The 18479-nt window shown below is 34.2% G+C and overlaps 2 protein-coding genes across 3 annotated transcripts in view; one reads left to right on the top strand and one right to left on the bottom strand.

Moving 5' to 3' along the window:
- Positions 1–10061, top strand: part of PIK3CA (phosphatidylinositol-4,5-bisphosphate 3-kinase catalytic subunit alpha) — a 74341-nt gene extending 64280 nt beyond the window's left edge. The window contains exons 14-22 of one of the 2 annotated variants that reach the window (XM_019626074.1): positions 91–262; positions 2454–2560; positions 3077–3198; positions 4022–4100; positions 5505–5561; positions 7427–7597; positions 8167–8284; positions 8391–8542; positions 9167–10061. In XM_019626074.1, the coding sequence (XP_019481619.1) occupies positions 91–262; positions 2454–2560; positions 3077–3198; positions 4022–4100; positions 5505–5561; positions 7427–7597; positions 8167–8284; positions 8391–8542; positions 9167–9437 (1249 nt within the window). In that variant the 3' untranslated portion in view covers positions 9438–10061. The remainder of the gene's footprint in view (positions 1–90; positions 263–2453; positions 2561–3076; positions 3199–4021; positions 4101–5504; positions 5562–7426; positions 7598–8166; positions 8285–8390; positions 8543–9166) is intronic. The other variant, XM_019626075.1, reaches the window with a different exon arrangement.
- A 6800-nt stretch (positions 10062–16861) lies between these two features.
- KCNMB3 (potassium calcium-activated channel subfamily M regulatory beta subunit 3) overlaps positions 16862–18479 on the bottom strand; it is a 3306-nt gene continuing 1688 nt past the window's right edge. Inside the window, exon 2 of the mRNA XM_019626083.1 lies at positions 16862–17749. Coding sequence (XP_019481628.1) covers positions 17372–17749 — 378 coding nt within the window. The 3' untranslated portion in view covers positions 16862–17371. The remainder of the gene's footprint in view (positions 17750–18479) is intronic.

Here is an 18479-nt window from a genome sequence, read left to right as displayed (position 1 = left end):
TATATATATATATATATATATATATATATATATATATATATATATATATGGTCTTCTTTTCTTTTTTTGATTCTTGCACTGTTCTTTTAGATCCGAGATGCACAATAAAACAGTTAGTCAGAGGTTTGGCCTGCTTTTGGAGTCCTATTGTCGTGCATGCGGGATGTATTTGAAGCACCTGAATAGACAAGTTGAAGCAATGGAAAAGCTCATTAACTTAACTGACATTCTCAAGCAAGAGAAGAAGGATGAGACACAAAAGGTGTGTGACTTGGTTTGCTGTTGAGACTCTCTTCATTGCAATGGGGCAGGGTTATTTGAGAGCCGGTAGGTATGTAGATGGCGGGTCTTAGAGCATATTGGGATTTAGATCCCAGTTCCACTGCCTCTCAGCTGTGTAATGTTAGACACATTATTTAGTCTTTGAGACTCATTTTCCCCATCTGTAAAATGGGAAGAATATTTTCTTCATAGGGTTTTGTTGTGAGAATTAAATTATGTGAGATGTGCAGAGCACCTACCACAGTCCCAAGAACATGGAAGGTGCCCAGTAAATGTTAGCTCACTCTTCTTTCCTTTTACTTCCCTTTTATATAGCCCTAACTTTGAAAAATCATTTTCATTATTTGTGTCATATATCATCTTTTAGTAATGGCCTTGCAAATGGGTGGAAGGGAATTAGTTTATACTTTTCTAAGTTTAAAATGGACTCTTAGTCACTAAGTGACCATATCACATACTCTAGTCACCTGCTAGCTAGCATAATGTTACTGAGGAATATTAAACGTGAAGAGTGTTCATGACCTTTTCCTGCTCTGCAGCCCTGTTGCTCAGAGCTCTCACTCGTGAGCAAGCTCTTACCCATCCGAGCCACTCGGCCGGCCCCCATTTCCTACTCTTTATCTCTTATTTAATCCACCACATTTTATAGTCAAAAGTGAGATCATTTCTCACCTCTAGCGAAATGGAAAAAAAAAAAATCCTCATTTATTAGTCAGTCCCCAGAGGACAGAGAATATAAATTAGCAGTGCTGAATGAATTTTTCTAACATCTCCATTAATATTGCTTGAGGGAAAAAAATTTTTTAAAAGAAATGTATTGTTATAATCTAAATGTTATTCATTGTGTGACTGAGTTGATTTTATTGAAATTATGGTATATAAGTTTAAATATAGGTTATCAGAAAATAATTGTACTGTTTCTGATGCCGGAATTGTGAGCAGGAGGGGACTAGACTGCTTTAAAAGAATAAAATTTATTATATTTACATAGTAACTGAAGTAAGGAAAAGAGAAACTAGATATGAGTTAAATTTGTAAATATAGGCATTTCTTCTAAGTTGGAATTTTCATATCATAGAGTGGCTATGATACAGTGGATTAAGAACATGAAATTCATTACTCATATTACTTAAATGGGACTGTAATAGAAAACTGAACGTTCAATCATAGGAACAAAAGCTGTTACTTTGAGTGGTTTCCTGTTTTATAATAGCAATGATAAAGTGTAGGAAGTAGTGTGCTAACATTAGGGTTGACAGTGATAGAAAAAGAAATGCCTTCACGTGATGAGCAAGACCTGCCCTAGTCAGTGAGGACTAGATTTTCTAGCCATTTGCTTATACATAGTAAGGAAGAAAAAAACATTGTTGCTAAAATTCCTACATGAAAATTAATTTATTATGAATTCCTAGCTCCTAACCTCTTTTTCCCACTCACATTTTGAATTTTCGATAGATGGAGGTTTCCGAAAATAAAATGGCAGTTATTGCATGATAGCTCAGCAGTCTGGGCTCTGATTAGTATTGATTAAAAAGGGATGTTTCTGTGCAGCTATATACTAGAACCTAAGAATAGCATGAGACTCAGTGTAAGTAAGGTTTGTAAAAGTCCTTATGCCAACAGTCCCTTTCAGCCTTACTTGACCTTTTCTACCCAACAGAAAGAGGGTGAATATGATGTTTTCTGAAAAGCTTTAAAGTAAGGTTAATCACATGAAGTCTCAATAGTTTTTCCTCTACCTCAAAAGTCAGCAAACTTTTTCTTACAAGGCCAGATAGTAAATATTTTAGATTTGCAGGCCATGCGAACTCTGTTGTAACTACTGGACTCTGCTATTCTATGTGAACGCAGCGGATGTCTAAATGAATGAGCATGGCTATATTGAATGCAATTTGATGTACAGAAACTGGCAACTGACCTGCTGCAGTTGACCAAGCCCCGTTCCAGAGCCGCTGTCATCATGCAGCGTTCTCACAGGAAAGAGTGCAGTGCTGCCACTCGGGCCTGTCTGCCTTAGTGGTGGTGCTGTGTTACACAAACCCTTCTAATCAGAATGCTGCCAGTCCAGACTACACAATACTGAGGTTCCAATGTCTAAAAAAAGGTTAGCGATTAGTTTTATTTACCTTTTATGAAATCAGTATCTAACCATGATTGTGCTTATCTATCAGGTACAGATGAAATTTTTAGTAGAGCAAATGCGGCGACCAGATTTCATGGATGCTCTACAGGGCTTTCTGTCTCCTCTAAATCCTGCTCATCAACTAGGAAATCTCAGGTAAGGTACTCTATGGGAAGTTGTATTGATATATTTAAACAAGTACTCTTTCTGGAGAAAATCTTGAGAAAAGTCAAAATGTCTCTCATAATGAGAATGTTCAATTATATATGCTTCCCTCTCCCATTCTCCTACCCTGTAAAATAAGAGTTGCAAAATTTTCTTAAGTTCAGACTGTATTTATTCAAAATGAGTTTTTACTACTTTAGTAACACTTTAAAACACTCTATGGCCAGAATTTCTGGTATCATAGGATAAGAAATGGAATGGAATGTCTGTAAAAGTAATGATATGTCCCTATATTTGTTGAAAATTCATATGCTATTATATATTTTTAAGCTTAATATTTCTTTTTTATACTCCCTGAGAAATGAATTCATCAATAAAATTGAGTAGAAAGTTTAAAAATTTTATAACACTTCAGAAAGCTATACTGTGTATGTATTTTAAAATAAATTTGAGGGTAAGAGAATAACAAAGCTAAGGTGCCTAGTAAGGTTTTTAACTGTTTCAAAGGCTTGAAGAGTGTCGGATTATGTCCTCTGCAAAAAGGCCACTGTGGCTGAATTGGGAGAACCCAGACATCATGTCAGAGTTACTCTTTCAGAACAATGAGATCATCTTTAAAAATGGGGATGGTAAGTTAAGAGTATTAATGAACTTATGATGCATGCATTTAGCTGTCTTTTTATATACAGGATATTTATGAACCATGAAGACTATTGGAAGCCATTTAAAGAATATGCATGTGGTAAAATATACAATATTAAGCCAGATGTCTTAGCCTTTAGACTATGTATATATAATTATGGAAAAGAAGTACTAGGCTTAGAATCAGAAGGCCTGAAATCACTTTCTAACTAACATTTGCTGTGCGAGCATCCATATATTCCATAAATATCTGATATGCTAGACCTTGGGGTTGTAAGAATAAACAAAACAGAATCCCTGCCCTCTTAAAGCTTATAGTCTAGCAGGGAAATGAGAGACATTAACAAATAATTACAAAAATAAAATTATAACCATGCTACAAAGGAAAATTGTAGCCTGCTAAGGGATCATATAAAAGAAGGTCCTAATTTACTTGGGGAACAGGCTGTGGGGGGGAGCAGTGGGAGGACCCACTGATGGGTTTCCAATGGAAAAATGACATTTCAGCACTGAATTCTGTTAACCCAATATTTTAATATAAACATTCATATTTAAGGATTCATAAAAATAAGCACTTTAAATATCTTCATTTAAAATTTTTGTGCAATAGCTTATTCTACATTGTCATATAGGTGGGTTTATGCAGATACTTCAGAAATGGTTTAAAGAATCACAATACTGCTTCCTTATAGATTATTTTGAAGAGTAAATATAGCTCTATTTGTTTTCCACTTGTAAACAGTATGATGACATGATACCCAAATTTGCATTTGTGGCATTAAGTGGTGGTACATATTATTTGAATTTCAGATTTACGGCAAGATATGCTAACACTTCAAATTATTCGCATTATGGAAAATATCTGGCAAAATCAAGGTCTTGATCTTCGGTAGGTAACCAGTAAGGCACCATGTATGTTGAAAATTATCCTGAAAGTAAACTTAGTAAATATTAATTATAAATCATATAGAGGCATTGCATCTATAAAGAAATGTGTGGGATAATAAAACACTAGTTGATTACACTGTGGTACTTTCATGTATCCTCTTCCTTGGCTTAGAATAGCTCATGAGATTCAGCTAGGGAAGAGCTCTCTCTAAGCTAGTCAAGGCTGCAGCTGCTTTCAGAGCGTCACTATTCAGGAGCAGGACACAGGAGACACAAAAGGCCCCTGTCTTCTTTCAGAAGTTAAGAGTTTAGAAGAAAGTTTCTTTCAAAATGTAAATCTTCTAATTTTAAAACTTTCTAAATCCTCTAATCTTGAATCAGTTTTGCAGCAAAATGTATGAAATCAACTAATCTTAAAGTTTTTGCCTTTCTGTTGATTTCTGTCCAGCCTTCTGTAACTATCAGTATTATCTCCAAGTTTTCTGTCATTCCTTCAGTCCTCCCTGTCATTTTTTGCTTCTAATGCTGTTTCCTTCTCTTACTTTTCTCTTTGCAAATCTAGAATCATTCAGGCAAAGGCCACTGTCGCCTAAATTATTTTTGTCTGTACATGGGCACAGGAGTCAATTCTAGCTGCAGCTACAGAGTAGATTAGGGTTTATGTGTGTGCTTCTTATAGATTAAGAGTAGCTAGTACATAAAAATGTACTGGTAACAAATAGTAGAATCCTTCTATTGCAAAGAAGAAAAATGGACATCTCGTTTAGCCTGCCAAATCACAAAATTCAGTCATCAATTTTAATTCTAAACTCCTGGTTCTTTGCTTAATTTCTGCTGCTTTCCCAAAACAATTATTATTATACGAATCAAGTTTCCTTTTTTGGTATAATTTCCTGTGTCGTGGGAGATCCACATGCCGCTACTACCACCCCCCCCCCAGGGGAATAGAGTACAAAAGAGAATGCAGAGCTAGACAGAGTAAAGGATTTAACTATATAACTTCTGTAATTATCATATTTAATTGTAAATTAATGATAGTGTAAAAAAAGCATCTAAAGCTAAGCTAGGTCATTGGAAAGTATGTTGGATCCTTAGAAAGCTTTTAAGTCTTATAATACTTTTTAAATATTTTTCTTTTAAGAAGTAAATTTAGGAAAAAAATTTTGTCTAAAGTTTAATTTTAAATAAAAAGTAAACTTAAGTAAAATCACAGCATTTTTATTTATACCTAGCCAAACTTACATTCAAGTTTATGGTAATTCTGCTTGTTTGTGTGGTTTTTTTTCTAACCAGCCTTATAGGACTATGTGACTCTTTAGACTATGAGCATGTTCAACAGTAATAAAATGTAAAATAAGAGAAAATGAGCGGCAATTCAACCTTAAGAAATTTCTGTATTTACCAGAACAGGTAGAAGAAAAGTTTCCATAAGAGAAATGGTCAAAAGGGCAGGAAGACCAGAGTAAGTGATTCACAGAACCCAAAAAAAGGGAAGAGTCACAAACAATTTATAGTATCAGGTGCTTCAGGGGGTTAAGAGCATAAGGACTATGAAAGAGCCTTTGGATTCGATGATTCATGGTGAGCTTTAAGAAGAGATGACTCAGTAGAGTAGTAGGCATAGAAGTTAGGCTGCAGGGACTTAAGTGAGAAAATGAAAATAAGTGTAGACGATTACTCTTTAGGAACTAAGAAGTAAAAAAATGGAGAGTAGCTTATGAGAACAACAGTTCAAGAAAAATTATACTGTAATAGTTATGTGCCTTTTGGGGGTGTTAGGTGCTTTTTTTCATTGTCTCTTTAAATCACCTCTCCACCCCTGACTACATGTCCTTTTTAATATTCTGTGTGATGAATGGCAAATACCCATAAAGCACCTCTGCTGCATGCCAAAGCATGGCCGTATCAAGGGAAAGCATTTGTGGGTTATTTGAGTTGTGAGCTGAACTTGCTGCTTTTTTATGGGACACCATTTTTATTTAATTAATAACTAATAGATAATCTATGGTTATTCAAACATGGGTATTTGGCAGACATTTTCTTGAAAATGAACAATATGAGCTTCTCTTTTCAAGGAGAAAAACTGACAGAATTTGTTAATTGCCAAATTTGAGTTTTCTGCAAAAAATTAAATTTTGAAAACTTTGTATCCATTGATGTGAGCCTAACACCTTCCCCCAAATTAAAGACCTCTCTGATGAGATCAGTGGTAATATTAACAATTGTGACTTTTTAGTTGGTATAATGAAAAGTTATCAACATTTGAGAGACCTCTATAACTTGGTGAACTAATAATGTCTTCCAAATGACTAATGCAGGATATTATAAAGTCATATATGGGTGAAAGTTTCATACACACTCTAGACAGATGAATGGATTTTAATGTAACGGAGTATGAAAAGGTTATTGATATATTTTCAAATTCCATATTGCAACTTGAGAAACTATCTTCTGTCAATTTTTGGAATAGTATCAAAGAAAATATAATTATCCGAAAAGGTTATTACAATACTCATTTTTTAAACTACATATTTGTGTGAGGCTCGATTTTCTTCATATGGTTCTATCAAAACATTGCATTAGATTGAATACAGAAGCATATATGAGAATCCAGCTCAGTACTATTAAGCCAGACATTAAAGAAATTTGAAATAATGGGAAACAATGTCACTCTTCTAACTTTTTTTAATATATGGTTTTTTTGTTTCAGTATAGATGTTATTTATATTACTGTACAATAGTTTATTGTTATTTTTAAATGAATTAAATATTTTAATGATTTATTTTCTCCATTTTAATTTCTAATGTCAATAGATGTAACCCACAAAAATAAAAGCTTTTTGGTATCCTCAGTAATTTTTAAGAATATAAAGGAGTCCTGAGACCAAAAATTTGAGAACTGCTGCCCTAAAGTATTATTTAGATGTCAATTAAACATCTTTAAATTCACCTATATTTTTAAGTTGTAAATGTTTATGAAATCTTATTTTATGTTTTGAGATTTTTATTAAAATATAGCTAACATACGATATTAGTTTTGGGTGTTTATGAAATTTTAATTGCCACAATAATTTCCTTAATGCTTTTCTGATATATAATTAAATCCTTTTCAATTGATGGTTATAATAAATGATGGCAGATAATTTTGAGGATTTTTCAAGGAATATTTGTCTTACTATAATAACAGAACATTAAAATTAGGTTAAGGGAGTAAATGTTATACGTGACAAATTTGCAAATACTAGACTATTTCTGTATTAGCCTATTAAAATATTTGCTGTTTAAAAATTCCATCATTTAATTGCAAATGCCTTGATCCTCTTTCAGAATGTTACCTTATGGTTGTCTGTCAATTGGTGACTGTGTGGGACTTATAGAGGTGGTGAGAAGTTCTCACACTATTATGCAAATTCAGTGCAAAGGTGGCCTGAAAGGTGCACTGCAGTTCAATAGTCACACACTACACCAGTGGCTCAAAGACAAGAACAAAGGAGAAATGTGAGTTTGTTCTTCTTGCCTTCCTATTTAATCTAAGTTTTTGTCAGACAAATCTTCTAATGGTTGTATATCTTTCTGAGTTAGACCAGAAAACACAACTGTATTTACTTAGGAAAAAAATATGTTCAACCTTTGACATGTTTGAGATGATTGTGTTTAAATGATCAGCATTGATTAAATTTAGTGAAATCCTGTACATTCAACTTAGGTATCTAAAAGGTGTTTTTCTTATTATGCTTTTTTAGAAATATTAACATTGCACATTCAAAATTTTACTTCTGACTTATTGTTACAATAATTAGAAAAAATTCATTTTAATGACATAATAAGTATTTCTTCACTATAATAAGAATTATGCTTTGGTCAGAAAATATCTAGAAATGTCCTTAGAAACCCTTGAAAACTTCAGAATCCCAAAATGTCTCTCAGATCCTTGAATGTAATTACTTACTCTCCCTAATGTCAGTGATTGTTTTCATTGTTTTAATACAGACTTTGACCATCTTATCCCAGTTTGGGTCACTCTATATTTCCACCCTACTCATCAGGTGTTTCTTTCTTCTTTGTAGATACGATGCAGCCATTGATCTGTTTACACGTTCCTGTGCTGGATATTGTGTCGCTACCTTCATTTTGGGAATTGGAGATCGTCACAATAGTAACATCATGGTTAAAGATGACGGACAAGTAATCGCCTTCTTTTTAAATTGTTTTGGCATTCTTAAATGTATTAATTCAGGATGTTGTATTTCTGCATTTGTCAAACTATAACATAATTTCTTGTTTTTAAAAGCTGTTTCATATAGATTTTGGACACTTTTTGGATCACAAGAAGAAAAAATTTGGCTATAAAAGAGAACGTGTACCATTTGTTTTGACACAAGATTTCTTAATAGTGATCAGTAAAGGAGCCCAAGAATGCACAAAGACAAGAGAATTTGAGAGGTAAGCTCAAGAAAAGTTTTTACTTGTTGCTGTTTAAATAATTGGACTCCACCTTCTCCTTATTGACAAATAAGATATAGTGCTTAAGACATTTTTTAGTCATACAATTTGAAGAATTCAGTCAACTATAATTACCATGTTTATTCATAATGTTTGTTACCACCTTATGGTATATCATTAGTTTATCTTAAACCTTAAAGTATTGGGTCGTTGGGAAAGGCATGACATATTTTTCTGTTTTTCAATGCAAAAATGTGTCATGACTTTTCTGATGATCCAATACTTTTAAAACCTTTCATAAAATATAATTTTATCTATAACTCAGCCCTGGACCTATGAACCTTAAAAGCCTTAGTATGGATCACTTGATGCATTTAATAAATCCTTATTTAATTCCTGATGTGCCAGGCATTGTTCTAGGTGCTGGTGATAAGCAGTAATGAAGTCCTTATTGACTCCTGAGGTTTACATTCTCATGTGGGGTAAAGGGATTGGGGAGGAGAATGTTGTTTTCTATAGGTTTGTCCAAGAAGGTCTCTCTAATGCTGTGACATTTGAGCAGGGACCTGGAGGCACTAACGCCATTTGCTCAGTACTGACCAAACTGTTCTTTATTACTTGTAGGTTTCAGGAGATGTGTTACAAAGCTTATCTAGCTATTCGGCAGCATGCCAACCTCTTCATAAATCTTTTCTCAATGATGCTTGGCTCTGGAATGCCAGAACTACAATCTTTTGATGATATTGCATACATTCGAAAGACCCTAGCTTTAGATAAAACTGAGCAAGAGGCTTTGGAATATTTCATGAAACAAATGAATGATGCACATCATGGTGGCTGGACAACAAAAATGGATTGGATCTTCCACACAATTAAGCAGCATGCTTTGAACTGAAATGATAACTAAGAAACTGAAAGCTCAATATTGGATTCTGTACTGCACTGTTAATAACTGTCAGCAGGCAAAGACTGATTGCATAGGAATTGCACAATCCATGAACAGCATTAGAATTTACAGCAAGAACAGAAATAAAATACTATATAATTTAAATAATGCAAACGCAAACAGGGTTTGATAGCACTAAACTAGTTCATTTCAAAATTAAGCTTTAGAATAATGCGCAATTTCATGTTATGCCTTAAGTCCAAAAAGGTAAACTTTGAAGATTGTTTGTATCTTTTTTTAAAAAACAAAACAAAACAAAAAAAAACCCCAAAATATATAGAAATGATGGAGAAGGAAAAAGAATGATGTTCTTTGTCTTGCAAATGTTCTATGTTTTGAAATGTAGACACACAGTCTATTATTGCATTAGGTCCAAGTAAACTGGAGTTTGATGTTAAATTACATTCACATTGGAAAAAAGGAAAATTTCTTATTTTTTCATTGCTGTTCAACTTATAGGTTGAAGTGGGTTTTTTGACTCCTTGTTTAATGAAGAAAAATGTTTGGGGTGGAAGGGACTTTTGAGGTTTCACCAGAGACTTTCCTTTTTTAATAAATCAAACCTTTTGATGATTTGGGGTCTTATCGGCAAAGTTTTGGAAGCAGTCACAAATGAGACCTGTTATAAAGTGGTGTTTTTGGGTTTTTTTTCTGGACAGTATTTACAAGAATCTGATTCTTATTTCCCAGGGAAATTCTGGGCACCCAAATAAAATGAAATAATCATCATAGAGAAAGAATGAGCAGAAACAGTTCTTGCTCCAGAATTGTACAGTATTCACCTTAGGTTGATTTCTTTTTTTCTCCTTTTGCAATTGAATTGAATACATTTTTCATGCATGTTTTCCAGAAAATAGAAATGAGTATTAATGTTATTAAAAAGATTATTTTTTTTATTAAAGGCTATTTATATTATAGAAACTATCATTAATATATATTCTTTATTTCACAATCTGTCCCATAGTCATGCATTGTTTTGCACCCCAAATTTTTTATTGTTCGTATCAGCATGCTCAGCTTTTCTCTTGGTCTGTGGGTAAGGCTCAGGCACTATCCCATTTATACCAATACTAGTGAATAACTACTTAAAGAAAACAGATTAAAGTTCATCCTCTTCCCTTATTTCTTTCTGTTTTTACATGAATCCCCCATCTTCCATCCTCCTTTATAGTTCAGAATGCCTCAATCATATGAAATTAAGTACCAAAATTAATATAATTTAGAGTATCTTCCTGATTGCTTAAACCCTCTACTGAGGTATGCTCATGAATAATACTTTGTAATATGGGGAAATAGAAACCATGAACTTTAAGCCTTTTTAGGCTATTTATCCAATATCAAATTAATAAAAGTAGGACTTTAACCATTGTAAGATCACATCCCATTTCCAAGTGGTCAGGTCTCACTCTCCAACTTTATTAAATTGCATTGGAGCACAGGATACATTCTTAAACATTTTGAAAAACATTAACCCAGGATGAAGGGGCTAATGGCTAGTCATCACTTCAGAATCTGATATTTTACTCAGTATTTGAAATGAGTGATTAATGCCCTAGGAAATAGCTGTAGCAAATGTCCAGGTGCCACACCAGAAAAAGTGCAATAAGTTACTGACAGTTTTCTAGATTAAGCATATTAGGAGACTACAACTTTATAAAGATTGCACATTGTATACTCTAGTGTAACTGCATCACTTAAAAAATATTCACTTATGAAATCAGTTACCTATAGTAAAAGTCTTGAATAGTGAACAAGGACTCTAATACAAATACTCTTAATATTTGGCTATTTTAGAACCCTTAAAGGGCATAATTATTGGAGATTTAGGTACTTCACTAAAGCATGTATATAATATTGACAACAAGAAAAATAAATTTGAAGATTAGGGGAACTTATTTCTCTAAACTGTCTTGGAATAAGTAAGAAGAATTTAAACTCTGTTTTAAGCAGCAAACCAATAGATTATTTTGCAGATACAGATTTCATAAGATTAAAACTTTATGATTAACATTTTCTGTCTTTTAGATCTATTCAGTTATAATACATACTAACATCCCAGTGTTTTCTATATCAGGGATTGATTACAGGAAAACTCAGTGAAATGGTACAAATCTGAAACTTTGATGGTGGAAACTGAAGTTTTAACAGAGAACCGTGTTTTACCCAAGTGCCAAAAAAGCTTTGAGCTTCCTTGCATACAATTTATACAATTTTTGCATTTTCCACATCAGTCCAGATAGTCCATTTTCCCTGGGACCTCTCCACCGTTAAAACACAAGCCACATACCTTATTTCATCATTGACATTATTTTCAAGAGTTATTGTAACTAAATTAATTCTGTTTGAAGCACTGTAGACAAATTTTATAAGGAATATAGATTAAGTGGTCTAGCTAAAAAGCAAAGTAAATTTTAAACAAATCCAAGCAGAGTTTAAGCAAACAGCATTAAAAATAAGAAAAAGGAACAGGGAGTTCTCAGAAGGCAAAGAACCAAAAACTGAATTAAATGCTACATGGGTGACTAGGATATGTTTCAAATCAGTGATAATATAGTCACCTCCAGGTACTTTAGTATCAGAGATCAATTCCGATTGGTCAGTTCCTATGGCCAACCATCCTTGCTTGTCATTGAATGTGTATAACTGAGTCTTGACTCTACAATTTCATTTGGTCACTCGAGCAATATTTCCTTCAATGATTATTTTGGAGGAAAAAAGCAGGTCTAAGCAAAGTAAACCTAATTTTAAACACATTCTAGCAAGAAATAATCAACTGTTTGAAAATCATGCTTTAACTTTTTGTCATATTCTCAGCTATATGAAGTTTATTTTAAAGATTTTTAGATTGCTGTTAATTTGAAATCTGTTAATCATATTGTGGTATTTGGTTTTTTTAAAAAAGATGTTTCTAATTGGATTTTTTAAACAAGAATGGAATTTGGTCTCTATTTTATGATAGAACCTAAGCCTTTTGTGGTTCTTAGTGTCCTGTGTAAAACTTAGTGTCAAAGTAATCAACTTTGAGGTTTTTCCCTTCTACTCTGCTTTATATCACAAGCCCTTTAGGAAATGAGAACCTGGTAAATATACAATGAATTGTAAAATATTTTAATGTGTAACTTTTTCAACTGTGAAACTATGACTATTGGTTTTTTCTTTTTTTGATGAAAACAGCTGCTGATAAAGTATTTTGTGTAAAGTGTAGTTCTTATTAATCAGGAAAATAATCAATGACTTGATTAGAATGTATATACCCTCTTGGATTTTATTTTAAATGGATATGGTAATTTTCACATAGGTAAAACACAGTCCATCTGTATTCTTTTTTCCATGAAAAATTGCGTGATTTGGCACTATAAAAAAATTATGAGCAGCCTATCTGTTTTAAGGGCACCATGGAAATTATACAGCATATAAACTTGAATTTGTTTCTTCATGATTTTTTAAATCCATTTAATTCATATTCTGACCAATAGCCCATGCTTGCCAACTCTTTGAAGAAATTTAATTTCCAGCATTATTTTAAAGCCAGCAGGTTAACTTTTACTCAATTTTATAAGTTCCTTTTCTTTGTATGTCTGCATAAACAGCAGACCTGGGCTGGACCCACATACTCAGAATCCACCTTTAAAATTGATTTTGATGTCCACGACATCACTAAAATATTTCAGTTTAAAGACCATATGTGGTGTTAATGGATTGTGGTGCTTCTACTATTTAAAAACAACTTTCATACTTCAGATGTTTTTGAGAAGAGGGGAATGTGGAGGGAGGGGGCAAAACAGGGAGGAGTTGTTTGAATGAATTACACTCTTCATATCCATCCTGCTCAGATGGGGCACTAGAGAAGGCTGAAATCTCTGAGAGTATATTGTAAATACCATGAGGGAAACAACTCTTCATCAAGGATGGGATTGAGAAGGCTGAACTATAAAATTCAGCATTGACAGGATACTCAGATAATAATTCTTGGTGACAGAATAATACAGCTGGGCTGTTTTTTAAAATATAAACACAAACCATTTTTCTTTCTTAATATTGCATTAAAAATTGTAAATGTATCTTAACATGCCATGGCCTGGGAAGCCTTTTTTCTTTTCTCTCAAAAGCTGTGTTCACTTTCTGAAAAGATTATAGGGTTTAGCTCAAGATAACTATGGTCCAGATAAAATCGGATTGGTAACTACCTCAGAAGGTTAATAAGGAAAAAATAGGTGAGTCACAATTCAATACTACAGGCTCTGATATTACAGAAATTTGCAGAGTACTGTATTTTAGATTTATAAAGTCAGAGTAGGCCTGCCTTGTTTTTAATGGCATTGGAGACATTAATAAAAATTCTTGATTAAAAATTTAGTCATTGCTCCAGCCATTTGGAAAAGGCAATCGTGCTAAGAGGTTCATGGTACTGGGTTCTTGAACTTGACATTTGAAATGTTATGTTCTCTTTTCTGATTATTAGTGAAATTAGTGTGTGCATACTTGCACACATTTTTATTTGTATACACATTGCTTGCTAGCACTAGTCAAAAGGCATCTTTTATAAAAGGTGTAAACATCAAGTTTCTAAAATTCAGAAGAGTTTAGAATTTATTAGGAGTTTCCCAAGTTGGGACGTTAGTTTTTAAATAAGCTTATTTCATTCAAGTATTCCACTTGATTAAGTTTTGCACTTCCTTGTTATCGGTGCAGCGCCATTCCTTTTGCTTAGACATGTTAATATTTTAGATATGTTAATATTACAACCATGCTAGTTAGCATAAAGTGACAGTTATGAGCCATAGGAAATTTTCTGACTTAATTTTTACACAACTACATGTAAGAGTTTTAGCAGGGAGGAGAAAAGTAAAATCTGTCCGTTGTACATTTAGTGTAGTTGGGTAACTGATTTTCACTACCAGCAGTGGACCCCACTCCTCATGTTGGTGTATGGAAAGGGGTTTTTATGCATTTTTGTTAGCTATTTAAGTCTATGAGTCTATCTGAAACCACATTTAATCTGTCACTACGATAATTTTGTGGTTATGCTACGAGCCATTTACATTTTTATGTGATTCTTATTTTTGTTAATTCTTCTAGGTTAGCAAGGAGGCAGAAAACCAACTTTAATATTTTCTCAAAATATCTTTACTATGACTGAACTTATTTCTAGCGTGAATTTCCAAATGTGGTCATTATCTATTGATTTCATAAGAAAAAGCCCCTTACCAGATTTAATGTATGTTCCTAAGAGCTTGGCCTTCATCTGATTTCTAGAAATGTTTTTGGCTATGGAACCTAAGTTTCAAATACAATCAGTGGTTTCAATGTGTTCAGTCCTTGGACATAATTGGGTTGAATAAAATCTGAAAGAATATATCCTTTTGGAACATAGCATAACACTTTAATATCTTGGGGAATATGGCCCTACCAAAAGAAGACTACTAACACATCAAAACGGAGCTCCCACCATCCCTTTTAGTCCCCCAAAGAGCAAATCTGTTTCTCTATATTTTGTCATTCAATGAATTGAAGTCCTGTGGTATACTGCATTAGTTAGGAGAAAAGTTTTTAAATGTTCTTTGAATGATGGCCCCAAAAGTATTTGACACAACAAGATGCACGTGTTATTGGACTGAGAATTTAGACACTGAACTTAAGACCTCTTCCCAATCTTGCTGTTCCTAGCAAGAAGTTTGGCCTGTGACTGCACTTACTGTTTGTGCTCATCAGAAACTGTCAATGTTTGCTTTTCTTTAACTTTGCAGTCTGTAACATCACGCTGTTTATTAAAAAAAAAAAAAAAATTACTTGACTGTGTCCAAACAATCCTTAGTGTACTATATATTTTAAAGGAAAAACTGTGGTGATTATATTTTGCCGTTTCTTTTGAATACTTAAAAGCAAACCAGTGTTGCTAACAATCAAAATTTAGCTGAATTTGAGTTGTTATAATAATGGCTAAGAATAATTGAATGGAAACCTGAAACTATTATGCCTAAAAAGCCAATTTTTCTGCCCCAGTGAAGTGATGAATATTAGAGAAAATACCTGTTTAAATATTAACTTCCTTTAAGCATAAAGAATTATATGCTTGTATTTCAAGCAGAAATGTATGTATACACGTGTGAATGTGTTCGTACATGTAGGCACACTTTTCTTCAAGTCAGTTGACTACTAGAACCTAAAAGAGAAGTTAGATTAGAAGCAAACTGGTTTTGCTTTCAGTTGTTGTAAACCTTGCAAATGGGGACATTAATACTTCTAAGCAATAAACAGCAAATAATTGCTTAAATTTTGTTTATTTGCCAAGTCGCTTGAGTGACTTTGAATTAACATTGTTCTAAATTGACTTTGTTCTCTAAGCATAATGTCTCTTTCCTGAGATGAACCAAGTAGCCAAGATACAAATGGAAAACTGAAGTAATTGACACTTTAGGTTTCACACACTCTAGGTTTCAAATGAGTGGTTTTAAATTTGTTAGGGGGAAAAAAATCCCCCAAATTGCATATTATTAGATGGGTTTCAAACTTAAGAAATGGAATACAGATGTGCTCTTAAGAAAACTACAGAAACTCAATTTGCAGAACGATTTAAAAGTTGTATGCATACAAATATTTTATTAGAGAAGTCTTTGGTATACAAAAGAACTTACCACCACCTTTAAACCAGCACATCCTGGACCTTAAATGCATTATCTTATTTAGTTAGCCAAGAGAAGGTGGGCAAGGACCCTCTCCTGCGGCTTCCTACTCTCACCTTTATACAAGCTGCCCGATGAAAGGTACTCAGGCTAGTTCAATTTATTTTTTAATAAGAATTGTATATATTGAAGGTGTATGATATAATGATTTGATATACATACGAGTATACATAGTGAAATGATTATTACAGTCAGGCTAATTAATGTATCACCTCACAGTTACTGTGTGTGTGTGTGTGTGTGTGTGTGTGTGAGAGAGAGAGAGAGAGAGAGATAAGAGCACCTGAAGTCTACTCTCTTAGTCAATATTCAGTACAGTATTATTAACTATAGTCATCATGCTGTATACTAAATCTATAGACTTATTCATCTGAGTAAGTATGTGCCCTTTAACCAACATCTTCCCATTCTCCCCGCCCCGCCTCCCCCAACTTCCCCAGCCCTGATAACCACCATTCTACCTGTTTCTATGTATTCGATTTTTTTAGATTCACGTATAATGAAATGTAGTTTTATCCTTTCTGTATCTGGCTTATTTTATGTAGCATATTGCCCTCCAGGCTCATCTATGTTGTTGCAAAAAGTAGGATCTTTTGTTGTAAGGCTGAATAATATTCCACTGTGTGTGTGTGTGTGTGTGTGTGTGTGTGTGTGTGTGTGTGTGTGGTTGTGTGTATCACAATTTCTTTATTCATCTGTCAATAGACACAAGTGATTTCCACATCTTGGCTACTGTGTTCCAGTGAATATGGGAGTGCTGATACCTCTTAGAGGTACCCACTTCATTGCCTTTGGGTATATACCCAGAAGAGGGATAAGGCTGACTGAACATTGAAACTTAGCAAAAGATTTTTTTTTTAATCTACTAACATTTTAAAGCACCTCTACTGGATGCCAGAAACTAAGCTAGGCATTTCACATATTCCCTAAAATAACCCCATGAAAGAAGAGATTATTCCCACTTTATAGATGGAAAAAGAGAGAGGCTTGAACAATGCAGCTGAATTGCCAAAGGGTACACACCTGAACAGTTGTCATTATGGCCTACAAACTCAAATCCTAATCTGAGACACATGTTCTCTCCACCATTCCACAATAGAAAGAGGAGAAAACGCCGAAATTGTTCATGACTAGTCAAGTCAATATTGCTCTATTTAATTATTCAGTTTATTTAGTCATTTGTGGCTTAAAATTAATTTCTCAAAAGCATTTCTCTGCTCCTTCCTTTGCTTCTCCCCACAGTGTGAATCGATGCTGTTCCACATGAGGTACTTTGCCACCCGCTTCACGTCTGAGTGCAGTGCTATATTTTTCACACAGTAGGGACAGGTACTGTGTTAATCTCACCATGCCAACAATCAGGGCACCACCTAGCAGAGTCAGTGAAGGCCAAAATACACAGTGGAAGATAACTGTTTGGTCGTACTTTTTTATGAGAATGACATCTTCAGACTTGCTGTCTGGACTGTAGAAGCATGAAAAGGGGGTCCCGTTTTTGTGATCGAAGAATTCCTTTATGTCCAGAGCACTGTTGAGCAAATCATTTCTATCTCGGTGGCACTTAGGTGTGTAAAAGCACTAGGAATATGGAGGAGGAAGAAAGGTGAGGGTACTCGCCCTGATATCAAGCCCTTAACCAACAGTTTTAATTCCGAAATAGCTTCAAATTGAAGCTATTTGTGGGGAGTTCTGGTCTCAGAAAGTGATAAACCTATTACATCATTCACAGGGAAGGGTTGGCAGGAGGGCCAGAGTGAAATGGCCGTTTCCAGGCACTCAGCAAGGATGTAGGGAAGTGTTCTTAGAATAAAGACATTGTAGGAGAGGCACTGACCACCTTCATAAGGACCACTCCTCCCCACATGCAGGTCCTCAGTCTACTGGACAGTAACTCAATCCATTTGTCTATTCAACAAATAGGTACTGAGCTCCCTATGTGCTTACACCTGTTAATCCCTCTGTCATCTTTGTCCTGATTTCCTGTAGTAAGATCTTTCCCTAAACGATTTAGCATATTGAGGCTTTTGCCCTAGGCCCACGGAGAAGGGCCCTCCCTACCTGGGCTCTGGTTCTGGGAGGCAGAAACCAAGGGAAAAGAAGGAGTTCTTTCCAGTGGGGGATTTTTTTCCAAAAAGCTTGAGGTTTATTACCTATCCACCAGGCACTGTGCCAAGGGCCTACAAAAACCGTTTGAGACCTTAAAAATGATTGCATCCAGAATAGAAAACAGAAATCACCAGACTGAAATTAGTGCTTAAGTAAAGACAACGTGTAACGTGTCAACTAATACAATTCAACTTTGACAGGT

The sequence above is a fragment of the Hipposideros armiger genome, unplaced genomic scaffold (genome assembly GCF_001890085.2).
Source record: "Hipposideros armiger isolate ML-2016 unplaced genomic scaffold, ASM189008v1 scaffold_656, whole genome shotgun sequence".
Lineage (NCBI taxonomy): Eukaryota > Metazoa > Chordata > Mammalia > Chiroptera > Hipposideridae > Hipposideros > Hipposideros armiger.
The sequence above is the reverse complement of the archived record's forward strand: the minus strand, read 5'-3'. Positions and strand labels throughout refer to the sequence as shown.